Raw genomic sequence first — 20,119 nt, forward strand, 5'->3', positions numbered from 1 at the left:
AGCTGTGCATTGCTAAGTAACTGATCTCTGAAACATTTGAACATTTTCTAAATAGTTTACAATTAACACCTTTTTTTGAGACCGAAGTATCACCAGATCACTGTTTATTAGTTTAACATGTCACTCCAGCTTTCCATCTGCTGACAAATTCTTGCTTTTTGCTAGAGGTGGGAATCACCAAAGGCCTCCTGATTCAATATTATCACGATACTTGAGTCGCGATACAATAAATTGCGATTTTATGGCTTTATGCTGAGTATTGCAAGAACATATGAACCAATTTCTAACTGTTTTTTTCAATTGCAAAATAAGGAAAAGCTTTGTTAACAACTATTTTCATCTCATAAGAAAGTGTTCACTCATTTCTTTTTTCACTGCAGCAACATGTATCTAGTGGATACTATGTTATTATTCTAGTTGGCTACCAAAAGTTAAATTTGTATTTCCTATATTAAAAAAAACCCAGAAAACTCTGCATCCATGCGTTAATCCTGTATTGCCGTGCAAAATATTACGGTATGCTGTATTTATTTTTTTCTTTTCCCCACCCCTACGTTTCAGCATATCTTTAGATTCTCTTATCTTTGTCAGAACTTTTTGTATATAATTCCTGAAGGCTGTCTCCACATGATGAGCGGAACTGTTTAATCTTTAGGTGCAGAGTTATATCAGAGAGCATGGCTCAAAACTTGTGTTGTCATGATTTTATGAACAGGGGCTGATAAATTTCTCTTCATTTTAAAATAACGGATCAAAAAGGCAAAGTCATTTTGTTGGTGATCATGTGGAGACAGCCCGACTCCAGCTGCTTATGATAAAGCCTAAGTAGATCCGACGCTGCCTAACATGCGCTTAAAACTTCTCTTACCTTCTCCTCTTGTTTCTTTCCTCCTCTGCTCTTAACCCACTTTCATTTCATCTCGTTTCCATTTGGTTTTATCTTTCTTTTCTTCCTGCCTTTTATTAGTTTTCCCCACTTCCTTTCCCCACATTATTCCATCTCACCTCCACATGTTGCGACCCAAAACGGTACCCTCCATCCACCCATGTCCCCACCTCCCCTCCATTTCCCTCTTTGCATAGGCCTGACCAGTGAGGGCGATGGTCAGGGTCAATCCGAGATTCTGGATTGGTTAGAAGAAGTGGAGGAGGGCGGCTCTGATTGGTTAAACGGTTTCTTCACTTTCCTGTACGGTTTGATAAACCCCCTGGAGTCCCTGGAGGAGGAGGAGCACAGTGCCTTGGGAGGACTCGTGGAGGCACAGGAGGAGGACGAAGAGGACGAGGATGAGGGAGGGTTCAGAAAAAGAGGAACGAAAGATGACGGGAATCAGGGGCAGAGTATTGTTATAGTCGGCCTCCATAACCAATAGCCTCAGGCCAACTGCAGCAGCCCAATTTCCTCCAGTGCACTTTTCAGTCGAAGGGCCTCAACATCTACCAGCCCAAGCTACAGTGTCTGGAATTTGGTCCCTACAATATCATCCGTGTGGACTTTTGTGGGTTTTGGCACCTTGATCCAGACACTGGCTTTAGACATGAATAGCTTCAGTCCAGTGTTGTGTTGCAGGCCTCACCCAACCCAGGTTTCTCCTACTGGAATTTCCAAATGTCAAGCTGGACTAATAAGCTTCATCAGCAGAATCCTCATGTGAAATCCTTTTGAAGGAGTTTTCGATGATGTCGATCCCTGTCCTGGGTCATGGACATGATACTCAGGAACACTTTGAGAAATCCTCTCCAATTTTTTCAGAATCTATTAACATTTTCTGCACAAACATGTTGGCAACAGCCAGCAACACAAAATAACACAATGCAAATATGATTGCACTTTGACAGCTGCTTGGTTGTCCCTCTCTGCCATTTCTTTTTTCCTATTGCTGCATGCCATAAAAATGGATCCTCAACATTTACTCTGGACTCTGGGACTATAAGCATGAATTTGTACTCTTTTTAAACCCCGTGATTAAGGATTGTGGTTTTGTCTTGGACTACTTTCCTTCCTGGTATCATTGTTTTTCATTTATTATTATTCAGGAAAAAGTAACATCAAATGCTTAAACTCAGGATGCAATCTGTATCTGAATAAGCGGAGGATGCAATCTGTGTCTGAATAAGAAAAAATGCATTGGTGCAGGTCCAAGTGTAACTCATTGAGATCTTAATGCTACCAGAACATCCAGAACACATCTGAAGGTAGTCTTGCTCACATTCTTATTGGATCTCTGCCACATTTGTCACATTACTAGAATAATAACCTCTTGAAAATTGAAAGCTCACTGAACTCTTCTGTCTTGGCTTCACGTCAAAAAACCACAGACAACCTCTTGGCAAAGTAAAACAGAAGGACTCATACAGCAGCATGACTTTGGAAGACTCAAAGACGTGTGTCACATGACAGACAGCGGTTGCTCATGTCACACTGGTGCTAGCAAGCTTCTCCACAGGCACTGATCACCTTCCCAAATCAGGATATACTCAACAGATAGCGGTCAGTCCCTCTCTGATGTGAGTAGATTACTAGATTTGTTTTACAAGAACCAACATGGCTATGTGGACATATATACTTAAATAGTAAGTTTTACTTCTGTGTCTGCAAGGCTTGGGAAGTTCTGCGACTCATATGTCATTAACTGCCCATGTCCGTGAAACTCTGCTTGAACACAGATTTACAATCACACGTGTTCTACATGTGTGAACTGTATGTGCTGACAGGAAGTAAACATGACATACAATAGATAATGCAGAGGAGAGAAAGCTGCGACTCCATGTCAGTGAGTTTTATGGAACATCTGCCCCTTCACAGTGTCAGTAACATTAGCATACTCAACAAGGTGACTGGTACCTCTTTTCCACCGACTTACTACGGGCTCCATTCAGTTCGCACCTAATTTTGAATTGCTCCGATCATTTCCACTTAATTGGTTCAGACTCTGAAAGGCTCGTTCCCTGCTGGTACCCCCCAAAAAAGCTGTTTTTCTTTTGACCTGAGGTGAAGACCGTGACAACATTAGTAAGTGTGTCATATTCCACAGTTTGGAATTAGAAGATGGAGAAGTCAGGTGAGAAATTACTATAAAAAATGGCATGCAATGGTCTCATTACTAGTTGGGCAATGCTTGTGATTTAGATAAAAATCAAAAACCTCACAAATAATTAATGTGATCTCCCATCTTGTTGCTATTTTTTACTTCCGTCTTGCATTATACAGTGCCCTCCATTGATGACACATCCTTGATTACAGCGGTCTGGCCTCAATGCTACTGGTTTAAGAACCAGTGCTAATTTGGTGGAAACAGGTATGAGATTGTAGCCTTCTGATGCCTTCAGTTTGCTTATGTCACATTTTGAATGACTGGCACAGCATGGCTATGCAGAGGTCTTTGTTTTGGTGTAGGCAAAAATTGAGGATGGTACCTGGTACTTTTTTGGTACTACCTTTAGGTTTCACAAAAGCTAGATCAGTAGTAGAGGGTGGTGTTAAAACACTGTGTACCACGGATTGATCAGAGAGAATTGTCACTTCCATGACATCTTGCACAAACCTGCCATTTTTAAATAAAAATAGCCAAGTTTTCTTCATTAGCGCCGCCCATTTTTATAAAAAATTCACAACCAAGATTTTTTGTTTTGAATGGCAGCTCATGAAACTACACCGTAAACTCCTTACGCCATGCCATACATCTGACAAAGTACAGACATCATTGCCAATAAAAAGATCCAGTGAGTGTCTCATTGAAGATGATATCATGGCAGTTTGACACGGCATTGCTATGGTGTCAGATGAGAGTAATACCTACACTTAGGAGGCACTATAAGCAGTGGGCAACCAAAGAGAAAAACACCTGGTACCAAAAGTGAGTCTTATTGTAGTCTGTGTAGAGGGCATTACCTTACACACTTAAGCAGTCCTTTTCAGAGTACACCACATCACTTCCCCCGATGCATCACCTTCGACAAATCTGCCCACTGAATTTGCAAATTGGGACCCAATCACAATGTGGACAGATTGAGAGAAGAGAACATAGATGCAAAAGCAGAGCCCTGTGATCCAGGTAATATATTCACATAGAGAATGTTTGTTAATACCAGGTGGAATTTAGAACTCAAATGGCACTAAAAGTGTGTAGTATTGCTGTTGTCAGTATATATGGAGCCAAGTTGGTGCTTCCCATGTTCAGATTTGTGTTTGTTCTACAGGAACTGTGCTTCATATTGACATTTTTTAGTGGTCTTATGTCTTATTTCTTCCCAACAACAGTGTGTAGTAGTGTATAGACCTTTTCATGGCAGCATTTTGACATGCCATGGGAGGAAAAGCACAGGTGTAATATTAATGATGGTTGCATTCCACTTTGGGGTGGTCCTGGTGTTGTCTCACTGGAATAGTTTACTGGGATGCTTCATGGACCTCAGTTAATATTATCAATTTCTCCTGTGCTTTAAAGTCCACATGTCTGCTGTGAGAAGGTTTATTAGCTTCATACACCTCATCTTCCTTGAAACATTCTTCAAATGTCTTAAACTGTTATCAGCCATGAAGTCTAAAACTTGTTAGTTGAATCCAAGGTTCAGGTTTGTGACTATGCAACGTCAGAGTCTATTCATGCCCAAATTGTTGCCATTCCAGTTAGTTTGTGTTTTTGCTTAAAGGGAGAGGAGTGTACTGCAGTGAAAGGTGGGATGTGTTAAGAGTCAGAGGGCTGAGGTGAGTGATGCAGCGAGGAGACATGTTTGATTCGTTATGCTTGCGTCTAGTAATCAGTGCTGCAGGCTTAGACAGTTGAAAGCAGCTGCAGGTGTATTGTGTAGCGCATGTGACAGAGGGTGTGTTTCTATGTCAACAGGTTCGCAATATATTTAATGGCTGTAATGAATGCATGCAGTGCACCTGATTAGAAACTGGCTCTTCCTGCTCTGGGGTGGAGTGACTCTAGCTTTGGCTCTCTAAGAATGAATTTGTATGGTGCTATTGATGCACAGAAACTCCCACTGAGAGATAAAGGACATGCTCATACAGGACTCCAGCACTACTTGAACTCAATAAGTAATGTTTGAGAGAGCCCCCTTCTTTCAAGCTTCTATTTTTCCACTTTGCATTTACATACTGTAATTTCATTCTTTTTTTTTAACCCTTTTTTTGGCTGACCCCAGCTTTAGTCTTAGTATCTGAACTTCTGTGGTTCTGTATTTGCGTACTGACACAAGCTAACAGGAAATCAGATGAATTCTTTCTAAAAATCTTGGTTTTACATATTTTGAAAGCTATACTTGTTTTCGACTATCTTTAAAGCATTTTTCAGATGAACTTTTAAAGGTGATGTAACTCCACTGTTTGCACTTAGTCCCTTTTAAGTTGACTGCAAGAACTATAACTTTACTGCACTGCGTATTTCCTATTTTTGTTCCTTCGGGATTTCACAGGTCTTTTTTGGGGGATTGTTGTGGCCTAAAATGCCTGATTTTCATGGTGGCTTTTCTTAAAAATTGAGATGCTTGTTGCAGTGTTTTAGTTTTTTTTTTTTTACTGCAAAATTGCAGGAGTATGTACAAATTGCAAAATTAGTTGCAATTTTTAATATAATTTATTAAATATCAAAGGCAGCTTGTCCAGTGTAAAACTGCACTGATCTAAGTTTGTGATTAATGCTACACTATTGTTACCACTTACCTTGCATATTTGATTGGACTCACCTTGATACTTTCAGCACTTGAAATAGATCTGAATGTGACAGCCATTATCAAAGTGATTTGTCTGGTTGTCATGTTTTAGCCATTTTCTGTTTTTTTTTTTTTTTTTTTTTTTGCAGTAGAAAACATTTTATCAGTCCATGTTGTTTGTGTTCCACCGTAATTTTGCACAAACATTTTACCCCCGCTTTCACACAGAATATCAGAGATTTGCCTTGCACAGTCTTTAGCAATAATTGTTGGTGAGTTTGAAACGTTTGTGTAACACATGTCTAACGTCTTCATGACTGGAAACAAATAATTGAGTCTGATGTTGTGTGAAGGTCTGCCATGACTCATAAAGGAACTCATAAAGTTGGTTTGATTTTTCAACTTTGCAGTGATTGGACAGAATTCATGGAGATTGGTTGAATTTATGTTAGTTGTTGTATTGTGACATTACATTATCCTGGAGGGCACCAAGGGAAACAAGCTGGTCAGAGTGTGAAATGTTAAACTGTCATTGAGAATCAGAATCAGCTTCATTGGCCAGGATGTATACATACACAAGGAAGTTGAATCCAGTGTTTTTGTTGTTCTCAGTCAGCTGATGTGTATGAATCCTGTAGACCTTTTTTTACACACAGCACAGGCTGGCTTACTGAGAAACTCGATGGGGATGCAGAAATTGGTTAGATTACTGTCATGCAGCATTTCTAGTGGACTTGATATGGAACTGTGTAAATGCACATTTGAAATGATGAAGCATTCAATTGATCACTTCGTGGTTTGTGCCGCTGACAATCAAATAACCTGTAAAACAGCACAATGACGCAGCTCTTGTTTTGTTTGTCAGATGAAAAGCCTGGAGATGCAGCCAGGAGAGGAGTTAAGAAAGGTATCGTCTTGCAGCCACATGCATGAAGCTGTGCTGTGTTGCAGTGTGGGGTAGACTAATGGATGAAGTTACAACTACTTACAATACAGTGTGACCTTCAATCCAACTGCGTGTTTATGTGATAATCCCCTGCTCCTTCCCCAGGTTTATTTACGGAATGAGTTATTAATTCATTAGGAAAGGGCTGTTTTGGGGTTTTTTTTGCAGTGATTTGCAAATTTTTGACTTAACCATATGCTTGATTATTACTCTGCTCAGTCTTTACTTGAGAACCTTCATTAGAAGAAACTGGTGTAAATAATGTCCGCTGTTTGGAAAGTATGCAGAGTATGGCATGGAATCGGTCTAAGGTTCTAATTGATCCAGACATGCACACGCCTGCCTGATGTGTGATGCGGCCCAATAACAGAGTGAGTTTGAGCATGGTCTTCATCCAATTGAAACTCATTTTACGAGTGAAAGACCAAACAGTGTTGTTGCTCATCCATCCCAGAAACGTCTCCAACCAAGGATGCGGGCTGGAAGCTCCGGGAGGCTCTAAAGCAGCAGCTGGCCATCATCCACGAGCGTGTGGAGGCCAAGAAACTGGCCAAGTTGGCTCTGGCTGAGGTCAGACAGCTCCTGGCCAAAGAGGAGGAGGAGAAGGAGCTGGAGCTAGGGAGGAAGGAAATAACGGCCAGGGTGAAGGAAAGAGTAGCCATCAGGCTGCAAGAGGAAGAGGTCAAGATAGAAAAAGAAGAGATGGAGAAGGCTCTGGATAAACTAAGGAAGGAAAAAGCAAAACTGAATGACACGAAGGAAGAGGAGAGCAAGGAGGAGAAGGAAGGAGAGAAGAAGTCAAAGAAAGGAACGGAGAAAGAGGAGAAGACAGAGAAAAAGGTGGAGGGGGAGGGAAAGAAAGCTCAGGAGGAGGACAAGGGGAGAGGGAAAGAGTCTGCTAAAGAAAAACGAAAGAACGGCAAAGCTGATAAATCTGACAGGAGAAACAGGAAATGAAGTGAGATGATGAGGATACACAGTAATATTCTGATCCCATAGGAAGCCAGTGATAATCATTTCAACTTCAGGGCTGATGTAGGCCCCGGCCAAAATGTGTCTGATGTACCAAGTATTGAAAACTGCCAGAGGCTAAAAGCTGCAATCAAATGTTGATTCAGATTCAGAATCTTGTTACTTCTTTGTTTTTCCAAAATTAGATTTAAAAAAAAAAAAGTGCCAATTTTAAACAGATTTTAGCTTGTGTTTTGACACCATGCAACACAACGGAGTAGAATTTTGGCTTCTTTTCTCAAGCAAAGGTAAAAGGGAATTTGTAAGAAAAAAATAATAATTTCAATATAAGTTTTGCATGAAAACTTGTCATTTTGGTATCTTTACCTTGCGTTTTATCAGCAGTATTTTCAAAGGATTCAAATGATACCTAGCCCTATTTGGCCTGTGTGTAGATGAGTGGTTAGCAACTGATCCATACTGGTGAAAGTAAACACATCGGCTAATTCACCACTGACTGAATATTATTTGAGAGAAATTAAAACAAAAATAATGTTCAGTTAATAAATCTAAAAGTATTGTTGCAAAGTATTTGTTAATAGGTTGAACACCAACAGCAGCAATTGAACAGTTGCTTTGCTGAAAAGACTGTAAAGAAAAGTATTTTGCAGTTAGACAGGCTTGTTGTTTGGTAAATTTATTATATATATTAAGCACCATACTTTCTCATAGCCATATTCTGGAGCTAGCTGGCTACTTCTATGTCCATGAGAGAGACTCTTAATGGCAATTGAGCCCTCCAGGGTCGATGTTGTTTTGCAGGCTGATGTGGAAGCTGGTTTTGCCCTGGTTCCCTTGTCAAAAAGCCTGTGGGATTTTTCCATTGGATTTTTTTTTTTTTACAGAAAATTCTCTCCATAACTAAAACATTTATGATACTTACACGTTTTATTCAGTATGATAATCTTCACAAATAAACAAGCAACAAGCAAATCTGGGTTTTAGGACTCACTCCTGGGGCTACTCAGTGACCTATAAACCCACGGTTGTGTAGTGGATGGACACCTTTTAGCACAAAGTGTCATGCTGGAAATTTGTTACACTTTAGGTTGTGAAGTAACCAGTTGGGAATCAGTGGTATAGATGTTGGTACAGCTGACTCTGTATCAGAATTTTTCACAGCACACATAATCAGTACTTTTAGATCAACGGTGCGGAAAGACTGGGATGATTAGGAAGTATGGGAGTAGTGGCAAAGGATGAAATTATAATTTCAAGGGTCGGAAAAAGCACGGAAAGGTACCGCATTAGTGTTGATATCAAGTGTAATGTAGTATTAATAATCATGTTTAAATTTAGCTAGACCACCAGTGTCTTCACTGTTAAAAACTTAGGACTAAATGTGAGTTTTTCTTAAGTTAGGCAGATTTGTGTTCCACTATCATAAATGTGTTATTTTCTTTTGTCAATAAAGTTTCTGGATCTCTGTTAGTGCCTCTTTTCTGACACGAAAGCTAATCCTCTGTGTGTAGTTCCACCACAATACATGTTGGGAAGAAATGGAGACCAGACTAACATGAAGTTTAGTTCTGCGATTAAGAAAAAAGTGACCTGACTCGTCTCGTTGTGCTGAACCAACATGACTTTATTCTCACCCGATATGAAGAATGCAAAAAAAGGAGGCGCTTTGGGAGCTCCTCTGTGCCAGACCCCGTCATCTGGCCCATTTATTAAAAACATAGGAACATGTACTTTAACATTTACTACAACAAAGTACTTTTCAGCGCTTTGCATTAATGACAGTTGATCGAAAAACAAAATTACTTGTAAAAGATAGCACTAACACAAATGTTTGTCAGCTTTACACAAACAATGATTTGAACAGTTTTGTTTCTGAGAGATCTGATTAACCCTTTGAAACCTGAAACGCCATCACTTTTCTTGTGCTGCGTTCAGATGCCTTTCAGAAGTATTTTTACCTTAGTGAATAGCAACTTAGTGTTTTACAAATTGCAAGAAATTAGTAGATATAGAAAATTATTTTAAAAAGTTAGGGGAAAATGTCTAGGGAAAAACTATGTATTTGATAATTGTGATTGCATTTTTAAAATTTTGTTCAAAATGTATATTTTTTCAACACATTTCCAGGTCAATTCTTTTTTCCAAATTATTATTACTATCACTAATTCTCAGGTACTTTTCTTGTAATTTTCATGAAATTCTTCCTGATTTTTTTCATTTCTTCTTCTGTTGCTCATTGCCTTCTTCCTGTTTAAAAAGAAAAAAAAAATCAAGTGTATTTGCTCAGGTATCAAAGTGTTAAACTTGAGTCAGTCAGCAGAACAAACCCCATGCTTGTGTCACATGAGTTAATAGCGAATGTTAATTCATGTGAATGATGTCACTTTTTGATACTTTGTTTGCAACTCATATTTTTAGTTACTGTTGATGTACATCATATACATGCCCCACATATCCAGCAATAATAGCTACTCGTTGTATGTATTGTATCTTCATACATTAGTGCACGACATGAGTAATATTTAATATGTCAACCTGCAGTCATTAAATATGCATTGCTAAGTATGGGTATGATTAGGGACATGTACATCTATTTTTCCTGCCAGCAACATGTGCATTCATCTCATGTAGGGCTGAAGGAGAAGGCTGTGGCTGTCACCGCCCGTAGTGAAGAAGCTGCTGCTCCAGTGGAGACCCCAGAAGCTGAAGCGGCACCAGAAGGTACCATACATGCTCACTATACACACACTTTCCCTCCTGTGTCACCACGGCAACATGTGGATAGAAGATGATGAGAGGAAAGGGAGCACAGGTGTGGTGTTGTGAGGGACATCTGCAGGACAGTCAGTGGTTTTATTATATTTGGCAACAGTATGGCAGCAGCTCATAGATATCAAACCTCCCGCTGGCTGCGGTGTGTACTGTGAATACACTCATTAGGTGAAAGAGAACTTCAGTGACAAATATTTATTTATTTTTTTTGACAACAACATAACAAACTCGATTAACCCTTAGGGCCCGCTTTAATAGTGCACACACTTGTGTCGCTCTGTGTACAAAATGTGCTTTTCAAAATCAATCTTTAAAAAATTATACATTAATATTATTTTCTATTTTCCATTGAGTTAATTTTTTTTGAAGATATTTTTTTTAATTTTTTGGGCTGGAGTCTAACCCAGGGACGCTGCGGCGAGGACACAGCCTCTATCCACTGAGCCTCCAGGTGCCCCCATTGAGTTAATTTTTTTTTGAAGATATTTTTTTTTATTTTTTGGGCCGGAGTCTAACCCAGGGACGCTGCGGCGAGGACACAGCCTCTATCCACTGAGCCTCCAGGTGCCCCCATTGAGTTAATTTTTTAACAAAACATCACTCCTATATATAAATATCAAATATTATGATTTTTGTCATGATTCCACTATGTTTTTAAAAAAAGCACACAAAAAATAAGTTATTTTCCATATACTACATGCTAAATAGGTTCTGTTTGATTTTCACAGCCCATGACATGTCAGTGATTAGCATCAACATTTATTTTTCTAAATTATTTTTTTGTCCAGTGTCAAATACTCACACTTGTATAGCTGTGCACAAAAAATTTACTTTTTAAAATCAGGCTATAAACAGCACATCAGTGATTTGGAGACTTTTATGTTACTTCCAGGACAGTTTTAAAAATGATGCTAACAGAAGACAGGTGGACTCTGTCCACCCTCTCTCCCCCCTCAGCAGTTGTACTGAAAAGGCATTTTTACCACACAAAATCTCATATAAACTGTGTAACATGGAATTTCACAGAGTCACTGAGAGAAAGGCACATTTGTCAATCAAAACATGAACGCCTCCAGCCTTTTTAAGTTTACCAGCATGCACAACACTAAGGGTTTGATGGAGTGCAGAAATGACTGATGTTGTCCATCACACACAAGCCAGAAAATCAGTTTGGCCAAACTTAAACATGTGGTGATGAATTTGTTTTAATTAGAGAAATTGAAACCATCATAAACCAAACACAAAATGAAAGTAAACAAAGTCAGAGCAGCACACTTTACTATATTATTCTGTGTGATGGCGCTGTAATAAATTAATGTTGGCTGGTTACATTACAGTGGATCAGATGTTCAGCAACTGAAGTGCTTATTTTAATGATCTGCATGGCCAGAAAAGAAAGCTGTTTGAATGTAAGAAATGGAATCATTTTGCATTGACTGCCCATTTATTCTCTCACATCATCGCCTTCTGTCCTCAGCTGTGTTTGAGCCTGAACCTGTGCCTGTGGAGGATGTGATTGAAGCTGCTGTTGCAGAGGAGGCCTCTGCACCCCCACCAGGTACGTGTGTGTGTGTGTGTGTGTGTGTGTGTGTGTGTGTGTGTGTGTGTGTGTGTGTGTGTGTGTGTGTGTGTGTGTGTGTGTGTGTGTGTGTGTGTGTGTGTGTGTGTGAGGGATGTGATGTGACACCAGGGAGCTCCAGGAATGATGATTTTATGTAGGCTGTGTAGGCTGATGCTGAAGTTAAGCTCTAGTTACATGTTTAGTTCAGTTAAAACATCACTTCAAAGATGTCTCAAGCTTAAATTAAATACCTAGAGGTAAGAGTTAAAGTGAGCCACACACAATGAGGCTGTTTAGCAGCGTTCAGCATGATTACGTTCTGTAGTCCCACGTCAAAGTTTACAGGTGGGTATTTACTGACATATTTTATGTTGTAGAACAAAACGTGAAAGTCCTTTCAGCTTGTCTTAACCACGGACCTTATTTCAGACATCTAACTTAAAAACTAATTTAAAAAAACCTCAGACTTTGAGACGAGGAAACCGGGAAAGTTAAAATGCTAACTCATTTCCAGCCTTAATTCAGTTCAATTCAGTTTTATCTATAAAGCCCATTATCACAAATCACAATGTGCCTCAGAGGGCTTTACAGCATACAACATTCATCTGTTTTTGAACCCTCACAACAACTAAGGAAAAACTCCCCCCAAAAACCCTTAAACGGGACTCAGTCCTGCAGCACCTTTATTGTGCTAGAAAACTAGCCGTCATCTATGCAGGCAGACAGTTAATAAATGCAGAGGAATTAGGTCTGTCACATTCAAATATCTGGTCAGACGACAGAACAGCTCAGAGGTGTTCTCTGTGCACTCATTTCAAATATGAACCCTGTGTTGTAGCACAGCACAGTCATGTCAGACACATGTTGCAGTGATGTTGGGCTGAATGAACTTTTGAGTTATTGGGAGTGCCTTGATGAGATGGTATGCCTGTGGTTCTGCGCTGCTGTGGGAGGTGACAGTAGTTGGGTTCGATGTTGGGCAGGTTTCACTCTCAAACTGAAGATGTCACAAAGTGACGGTCGGAGGCTTGTTTTTGAAATGCAGATCATCCTGTGACACTGCCAAGCTGTGAAGAACCTGTCCAACTCTCTGCTTCTCCCTCCAGAGCCTGAAACTGAGGTAGCAGCTGAGCCTGAGGTGGTTGCATCCGAGCCAGAGCCAGAGCCCGAGCCCGAGGCTGAGCCTGAACCAGAACCAGAACCAGAACCTGTGGAGACCCCTGAGGTTTGTACATGCCAAGCTTTTTATCAGAAAACCAATAGAGAGGTGAAGGGATGACATATTTTTGTAGGCCAACCAGGAAGTTAGCATCACACTAGTTCCCTCGTCAAAACCTTATGGGACTTTTGAATGGCATTTTTAATTATTGCCAAAAATAAGCTCTGTGACAAACACAAGTTCATGATACTTAGACGTTTTGTTCAGGATGATAATCTTCACAGATGAACACCACGTTTGTGTGTAAATGAAATCGCCAGAAGCAAAAAGCTATTGTTGGGCTATTCACAAGCTACATCATGATCACACGACTTAAACATCACCACCCCGAATCATCCAACTTCTGATTTGATTCAGCGCACACAATTGAAAAATATCATAAACAGATAAATCTACAAGCTTGAGTGCGACTGTTGCCGTGAAGCTGTAAAAGGTCGTTTGAATGAGTTTCTGTGCCTGATGTGATGACGTCCAACGTCCCCGACAAACACTCTGGTCCCATTTAGCCACTTGATGGCAACCGCCATTTTTAAGACGTGTCAAACCTTAAAAGTTCCAAAATTGTGCTAATGTCTAAAAATCTTTAGCCCGTGTTAAGCACAGACCTTATCTAGGCATTTTACCCAAAACCCATTCAAAAAACCCAGAGTCTTTGAGACGAGGGAACTGGAAGTGCAAGAAATGCTAACGGACTTCCACGTTTCACGACTCATTACTTCACTACTCTATAGGACCTGGGGCCAACACACAACACAAAGACATTTTTTGATGCTCTTTGAATCTTCAAACCAAAATCATCTCCACCAAAATATGAACAAGAAGCTTGATAATTAATCAGCAAAACACTTAGTCCTTTATGGAATCTGTTGCCTGTTGATGACATTTGAGTGGTGTGTTCCTTTTCAGGTGATTGAGGAGGAGCCAGAGGTGCTGGAGGAGGAACCTCCTGCAGTGGAGGAGGAGGCGCCTGTGGAGGAGGCTCCTGTGGAAGATGCTCCTGTGGAGGAGGCTCCTGTGGAGGAGGTATGTAGTTTTTGTCATCTTGTGTTACATTATAACTACAGATGTGTATCATAAACACTGTGCTGCACTGGCAAACTGAGATGTCTTTATCTTAGCATGAGATACAGGTGGTAGAAAGGGCTCCTATTTCCTCGGACCTCACTTCATTTGTGCTTCCTGCTGCTAACGAGTGTTTAACCAGCAGTTTTTTAATTAAATTTTTTATAGCTGCAGTTTTGTTTTGTTCAGCTTCAAAATCCGGTAATCCGCCTGCAGGTGTAGTTTATCTATTGGTTTTAGTTCTTAGAGGTGTAATGACAGAGAAAAAGTTGTTGTTTCTCTCACTGCGCCCTCAATCAAAAAACCTCATCCCGTTGGAAAAGCCAGTCTGTTTTTTGCTCCAGTGGTTCACAATGTCTAAAATCAGTCAGCTGTAACTTACTGGCCTGCAGTGTGGCTGATGATCCACCAGCAGCTCATTAAAACCAGAGAGCAGTTCACTCAAATAATACAAGCACAAGGTGTCATCATCTGTATCAGTACAACTCCAGCTAATGGATTTTACTGTAAAAACGTTAGTATCTTCCATGATGTGACAGTCAGGAGCACTCACTCCGCATTGGAGACCAGAACGTCCCCAGAAGCATACTGAGCAGCAAGAAACGACTGCTCGACACGCAGCAATCTCAGTCAGCTGAGGGGTCTCTGATTGATTAAAATCTCAGACTTCAAAGGGCCTTTTAGCTTTCAGATTTTGATGTAATCTAAAAGCCAAAAGGTGCTGTTGTGAGCAACTTTTGGACAATATGGCAGCAGGAAAATGTTTTGTTTCATAATTGTTTAATGTCTGATAAAAATGTTCAAAGCTGTATTTTTTTCTGAGCTTTGATATTACTGTTTGATTCAGGCTGTTCCAGTTGAGGAGGTTGCAGAGGTGATGGCAGACCAGCCTGAAGAGGAGGCAGCAGCTGAAGAGGAGCAGGCTGTGGAGGAGGAGGCTGTTGACGAGGCCGTGGAGGAGCTTGCAGCAGAGGTGGAGGCTGCAGTGGAGGAGGCTGCTGAGGAGGTGGCATCATTTGTTGAGGCTGCTGAGGAGGAGAGCGCTCCTGCAGAAGAAGCTGTCGAAGAGCCCGCTGAGGAGGAGGCTGCACCTTTGGAAGAAGCTGCTGAGGAGGTAGCCCAAGAGGAGGAGGTAGTCCAAGAAGAGGAGGTAGCCCAAGAGGAGGAAGCTCCTGCTGAGGACCTGGCGGAAGAAGAGGCAGCTGAAGAAGAGGAGGCCGCTCCTGCTGAGGAACCTGCTGATGAGCCCGCTGAAGAGGAGGCAGCTCCAGCAGAGGAAGCCGTGGAGGAGGAAGCAGCAGAGGAAGAGCAGGAGGAAGCAGCAGCTGCAGACGAGCCTGTTGAAGAGGAGGCAGCTCCTGCAGACGAGCCTGTTGAAGAGGAGGCAGCTCCTGCAGACGAACCTGTTGAAGAGGAGGAAGCTCCTGCAGACGAACCTGTTGAGGAGCAGGCTGAAGAGGAGGAAGCTCCCTCAGAAGATGCAGAGGAGGAGGCTGCAGACACAGAGGCAACTCCAGAAGAAGTAGCAGAGGAGCAAACAGCACCAGGTAAAGAGCAAAAGATAAAAGTCATCAGATGAGGCAGAGCAGATGTATTAAAATGTTGTCAGGATGTCCACTTTCTGACTTTGGTCCAGCATTGAGCTTAAAGGAATCACTAAACATTTTGGGAAGTTTGCTTAATTACCCTCTGACACCCGGGCAGTACTAATGCATATGTAAAAGGCCTTTAGTGTCTCCAGAGGAGCTGTGTGACGTCAGATTAGTTGCCTCCAGTGATGTCAGCTTTAGTCATCGTCAGCTGGGTTTGAACACTTCAAGTGTGAAAGTGAAAGAAATTGGTGGGTGTGGAGAAAGAGACCTCAGTATCCAGCTCCTCATCGGGGGGTAGTGTGCCAAATTATTTTATGGCAGTGAAATGGTTACTTCCTGGAGTCTCTACTTATTGCTGCTGCTCAGAGCCAAAAGTAATCTGGCACACCAGAAGACATCTAATTGTTCAACACTTCGTTTTTTGTGTGGATTAAAGAAATGAGATAAAACATGTTAATCAAAGAGCTTCAGAGGAGCAGGTGGGCGGGCTCAGTTTACAGAGTCCGGTTATCTGTTTGCTTAGGTTTCCAGTGTTTGTGCTGGCAGGAGCCGTAGATTAGACAGAAACACATGACAGCGCTATCTATCTTCTCATCTAACTCCCAGTTTCCCTAAAATTTCACCCCCAAGCTTGAATATCTAAAATTCCAGTGTATGACCAAGGCGAACAGAAAGGGAAGTGATGACTCATGGTGTGGGCAGCTGCAGGGTGCGCTCACACATGAGCGGCTCAGTGATCACTGCCTGCTGAGCCGCTGTCTGTGCTGAACGTGCACGGTGCTGGATGGGAGGCACAGGGAAAGCTAGCATGAGTGTTGGCTAGCTTGCTAATTAAAGCTACTTGGGCAGTTAGCATTTTTCATGGTCAACATTATACAATATGAATAAGAGAAAGGTATAAAATGAGTACTGTGGTTTTGGATCAGAACATCCACAGGTAGACAGTGGGTGGTGACACTTCAGTGTGTTTCTGATACTTGCTCACAGTCAGCTCTGCTACTTGAAACATTCACTATGCATCTTGTCCAGTTTTCAATAAAGGTCCCGTTCTGGGCTTTCAAACTAAAAGTCATACTCTCCACTACATGAATTCTGTATATTACATCAGTCCATCCATCAACACTGGGTGTTTCTTTTTTCAGGCATTTCTTGGTTTGGGATTTCTTGCAGGCCAAAAATAATATCCCTAACATATTTGTCCTTTTTTTCTCCATTCCACTTCCTCCAGTCTAACCAGATAGTTACAAGTTTGAAGTAATTTTGGTTGAAAAACACCTTTGACTTCTCTACGTCCACTGTCAAACCCTGACAGGAGCTGTCTAGTGGAAATATTCAGCGGTCACCACGACACTGAGGTTCACTTTCTACCGCTGAGCTTCCACTGACAAACAGGAAGCTTTATTAAGCAGGAATAACTCAGCACTGATAATGACCCATCAGGACAGATCAATGTTTTTATCCTCCCTGACAACTCCAGAGCCCGCGACTCTACCAGACCTGCAGCATCATTCAGGGAAATGAGACGGACTTCCTCTGTGATGCTGAAGTTTTAGAAATCTATCAATTAACAATCAGTTTCACACTTTCAAATGCTTTGTGTTCCACAGAGACAGAAGAAGAAGTAGCACACCAAGCAGAGGAGGCATCAGAAGAAGGTGAGCTCGCACGCATGCACGCGCACACACACACACACACACACACACACACACACACACACACACACACAGAGTACATCTGATGGGGACTAAGTCTTTATAGGGGGAAATGATTGCAGCGTTTTTATGATGTTGTGGTTTGACTTGTGTGTGTTTGTGTTTGTGTTTGCAGTAGCAGAGTTTGTGGAGGCAGAGGAACAGAACCAGGATGAGCCCACAGGTAAATCTGTTTTTAACTGACTTCCTGCTCTGCATCAGGACTCACTCTGTATGAGGTCTGAGAGTGACTCCAGACTGGGATGACTCAGTCTGAAAACACACCTTTCTCCTGTTTTAGCCTCCAGTCCATACTGAGCTGATTATCAATTCATCTGCTGATTATGCCTCCATCCAAGCAGCTGAATCTGAGTGAAAAACTGACACAAGTGTGTGTTTTGTTTAAAACGTCTTTATTATTATTATTATTTTTACATTCGACACAAATAATCTAACTTTTTCACAGGACCAAAGACATTGTATGTTTTATATCATACTAAACATTTGAGCGAAATAAAACTTCGAAAATTAGTCTTACAATTCATTCCAAGAGTCACTAAAAAAGTCTTAAAAAGTCTTAAATGTAAGCTGCTGGAACCGTGTGTGAACTTAAACTATAAAATGAACCGCTGATGTTGAATGTAAAACCAGTACAGACCAGCACAGACACAGCTGCATCATTCCAGCCCTGAAGACTGAACTTCCTGTCTTTGCTCTCCATAGAAACGTAGAGGCTGCAGCGGTCGTCGTGGTGACGGAGCAGGGACCCACTGACCTTGCATCAGCACCATCTGAGTGTGCTCAGAGCGATGATACACCTCTCCACCTCCAGAGAAATGATTGAGTCGTCATGACAACACTCTGTCCCCCCTCCTCCCTCTGTTTCCACCCCTCCTTTAAATGCTCCTTTGGTATAAATGTGATGATGGATGGATTGTTTACTAATATGGTACTCTTCTTTTGACCCCTCTGGTTTTTCTTTGTCTTCACCTCTCTGTTTTTGTCTTTCAGTAGCGTGTCCATCCTTGTGTGTGTGTGTGTGTGTGTCTGTGTGTGTTCATGGTGATGTTGCGTGTGTGTGACTGTGGCCAGACGCTCGGGGCCACATCAAATCTAAACTTGCAGCCAGTCTGGAGCTGTAACATTGAACCAGTCTGGAACTTTATTTTGAAGTGTCTCAGTGATGTAGTCCGGCTTCCTGAAGCTGAACTGTGTTGCCAAGGAAACTGAGGCCAAAGTTCATAGCTGAGCCGTCATTGGTTAGATCGGAGTCGTTCTATGAGTCAGCACATTCATGTGTAAACAGTGACGTGTGCAAAAAGTCCTGATTGCAGGCGGTTAAAACAACAAATTGAAATCTTAGGAGTCCAACAAAAGCATTTTCCGCCCCTCTGCGTCAGTGTGAGTTCAGACTTTTGAAGACGATCTCCGTCAGCTGTCTCTGGTCACAGTGCCGTAGATTCTATGCAAAGCTGTCGTGCTGTGTGTCCCCTGCCCCCCTGCCTCCCCCGCCTCACCCAGCCCGTTTATTTACCACTCAGTATCTGTCGACTCCAGGATGAGCCGTGTGCTAGCATGTGGATTCAGAGAGAGTGTGTGATTGTGAGTGCGTGCGTGTGTGTGTGTGTGAATTCCTCATGATGAGCATGTTCTTGTGTGTTGACAAATCTCTTCTTCTAATCAGTCCTCTGTGTGAGCCGTAGACGTCGTGCAGTTTTTGAGACGGTTTTTCTCCTTGTTTGTCCTCCACCGCCCTTTAACCTCTGAGTGTGTGTGTGTGTGTGTGAGTGTGTGTTCTCTACATTCCTAGTTCTTTTTTTTTTCTTCATACGTTCAGATTTGATAACTGAGACCATCTATCAAATGATTTTTGAATATGAAGTTGTAACTTTAAACTTCAAGTTTAAACTGTGATGTAAACAAGGACATCATGGACGGTGCGACGCCGTCACACTGTTGTGTAAAGATTCTTTATTTCTAAACACACCATTCAGACAGGATGATTTAACCCTTTGAAACCTGGAGTGACATCTTATTTCCTGTGCTGCGCCTTTTACATGCAGTTAAACCTTTGAACTTTGAGCAACTGGTGCGATTTCTTTAAAAAATGCAATGAGCAACTGTATAATAAATGTTCCACAAATTACAAGAAATCAGTAGATATAGAGCTTTTCCAGACATTTATTTACTTTTTTGTGTTTACTTTAAAAAAAAATTCAGGTATTTTTCTTGTACTTTTCCACTAATTTCTTGGACATTTTTGGGTCATTTCCTCTTTGGTTGCTTATTGCCTTGATCCCAAGTTTTTGACAGAAATCAAGCTTAATTGCTCAGGTTTCAAAGGGTTAACGCTGTGATCCAGATTCCACTCTAGCTTCAGTGTCTCAGATCTCTGGCTCACAGAGGGTTAAATAGATTGGGCGTCACATTCCTGTGGAAGTGGGCTGCACCCTGCTCACTGACACCAGTTTATGACCCACCGTCTTTGCTCGTGTCATCAGTGGCAGCGAATTTTATTAAAGGGAAACTCGGTGACACGTTTCCTTTTTCTCTGTGACGTCACTATTTGTCCTGGTGTTTTTTTAGTCGTTTCCATGGTAGCAGGGCCCTCTACCCCTGCAGACCTATATAATCAGAGAGCTA

General features: G+C 41.5%; 1 protein-coding gene across 4 annotated transcripts in view; it reads left to right on the top strand.

The window, feature by feature from the left end:
- asph (aspartate beta-hydroxylase) overlaps positions 1–19,612 on the top strand; it is a 38,470-nt gene extending 18,858 nt beyond the window's left edge. For all 4 annotated transcript variants that reach the window (XM_042497308.1, XM_042497305.1, XM_042497306.1 and 1 more), the window contains 8 exons: positions 10,211–10,300; positions 11,829–11,909; positions 13,019–13,137; positions 14,038–14,154; positions 15,041–15,740; positions 17,393–17,440; positions 17,613–17,660; positions 18,200–19,612. In XM_042497308.1, the coding sequence (XP_042353242.1) occupies positions 10,211–10,300; positions 11,829–11,909; positions 13,019–13,137; positions 14,038–14,154; positions 15,041–15,740; positions 17,393–17,440; positions 17,613–17,660; positions 18,200–18,207 (1,211 nt within the window). In that variant the 3' untranslated portion in view covers positions 18,208–19,612. The remainder of the gene's footprint in view (positions 1–10,210; positions 10,301–11,828; positions 11,910–13,018; positions 13,138–14,037; positions 14,155–15,040; positions 15,741–17,392; positions 17,441–17,612; positions 17,661–18,199) is intronic.
- Positions 19,613–20,119: the final 507 nt, after the last annotated feature.

The sequence above is a fragment of the Plectropomus leopardus genome, chromosome 12, assembly GCF_008729295.1.
Source record: "Plectropomus leopardus isolate mb chromosome 12, YSFRI_Pleo_2.0, whole genome shotgun sequence".
NCBI lineage: Eukaryota > Metazoa > Chordata > Actinopteri > Perciformes > Serranidae > Plectropomus > Plectropomus leopardus.